The 1,607-nt window shown below is 70.7% G+C and overlaps 1 protein-coding gene across 1 annotated transcript; it reads right to left on the reverse strand.

Moving 5' to 3' along the window:
* Window positions 1-448: 448 nt before the first annotated feature.
* Window positions 449-1,506, reverse strand: ATRAID (all-trans retinoic acid induced differentiation factor). The gene is made up of 4 exons (XM_026058247.1): window positions 1,476-1,506; window positions 1,036-1,170; window positions 800-900; window positions 449-719 (listed from the first exon to the last, which is right to left on the reverse strand). The coding sequence occupies exons 1-4, from the start codon at window positions 1,504-1,506 to the stop codon at window positions 615-617; spliced, it is 372 nt and encodes a 123-aa protein (XP_025914032.1). The 3' UTR covers window positions 449-614.
* Window positions 1,507-1,607: the final 101 nt, after the last annotated feature.

Raw genomic sequence — 1,607 nt, forward strand, 5'->3', positions numbered from 1 at the left:
GCGGCTGCACCAGCTCTGAGCCCTCCCCCAGCCCCRCAGTGTCCCCAAGCTGGGCTGGGACCCTCCAGCCCTCCAGGAACTGATTCCTTGACCCATGGCCCTTCCCCAGGGGCYTGCACTCAGGGGAAGAGCTCTGCGCCAGGACATGGCCAGGAACAGGGTTTCCTGGGAAGCCGGGACAGCCCATGGGATCTCTCTGCACAGGGCACAGCTGCAGGCACTGACCAGCCTGTTTGCAGGTGACCAGCTCCTTTATGCCCTTTTCCCACACTTGGGCCTCCCCAACCCCCCCAATCCCCCCATTCCAGCCTCGGTCCTTCCCCTCGGCCCCCCCAGAATGTGCTGGCGCGTCTCTCCGGCCAGCAGCCCCCGGAGCGGCCACAGCCCGGGGCGCTGCACTGCCGCATGGTGCGGGAATGTGGCAGCGAGAAATGAACTGACACCGAGGAACTGTGAGCTCCGCATGTGTATTCCCTGCGTGGGAATACAAGGAAACCAAAGGGCCGGGGCCACGGCTCGGCCCAGGAAGGAGTCCGACGGACACGAGGAGACGGCGCTGCCCGCATGGGCACCCCGAGCGGTCCCGGGCGCAGCGAGGAGCAACGTTCCCGTTCTCAGGGCGCCTTGGCTTTCTGGCGCTGGGTGCTCCAGAGCAGGAGGGACAGCGCYGCCGTCACGGCCCCCAGGATGCCGCAGAAGAGCAGCACGGGGAAGGCACCCTGCAAGGCAAAGCAGCAGTGAGCAGCAGCATCCCGGGTACCCGCGGAGCCGGAGCCCGGCAGCRCCCGCGGCCCCTCACCTCGCGCAGACACTTGTAGCCGTGGAAGGGGCTGGAGCAGAGGCACTGGGAGAGGCCGGGGCCGTCCGGAGCGCAGAGCGCGTTCTCGGGGCACAGCTGGGCTGGGGGGAGCAGAGACACGGGGTGAGGGGGCTGCTCCGGGGGCGCCCCTGCCCTGCAGCATCGGGGCGCTCCGGGCGGCTCCGTGCCACCCCGCTGCGGACACACAGGTCCCGGCTCCCGACCCAGTGCCCTACCCAGCTCCCCGGAGCTGTTGCAGGGGTTCCGCTGGCCCTGGCACAGCCGGCTGCTCCCGTGCGTGGTGACCTGCTCCCAGGCACTGCTCCCGCCTGGACACTCCAGGGAGAGCGGCACCGCGCTGCGAAACACAGCTCAGAGCCGGGGTGGCGCAGACAGGCCGGCACCTGCCTCCTGGTCCTGGCAGCCCTGCTCCCGGTGCCCCCCGTTCCCGGCACCCCCATTCCTGCTCCCGGCACACCCCACTCCTAGGGCCCCCCGCTCCCAGCACCCCATTCCTGCTCCTGGGACCCCCTGCTCCCAGGGCCCCCATTCCTGCTCCCAGCACCCCCCACTCCCAGCACCCCCATTCCTGCTCCTGGGGCCGGGGCCCCCCCACTCCCAGGGACCCCTGCTCCTGTTCTCAGCATCCCCTGCTTCTGCTCCTGGCTCCCCTCACTCCCGGGGCCCCCTGCTCCCAGCACCCCCATTCCTGCTCCCAGCACCCCCCGCTCCTAGGGCCCCCTGCTCCCAGCGCCCCCATTCCTGCTCCCGGTGCCCCCTGCTCCTGCTCCCAGTGCCCTCCCGCTCC

The sequence above is a fragment of the Apteryx rowi genome, unplaced genomic scaffold, assembly GCF_003343035.1.
Source record: "Apteryx rowi isolate R43461 unplaced genomic scaffold, aptRow1 scaffold_1449, whole genome shotgun sequence".
Classification (NCBI taxonomy): domain Eukaryota; kingdom Metazoa; phylum Chordata; class Aves; order Apterygiformes; family Apterygidae; genus Apteryx; species Apteryx rowi.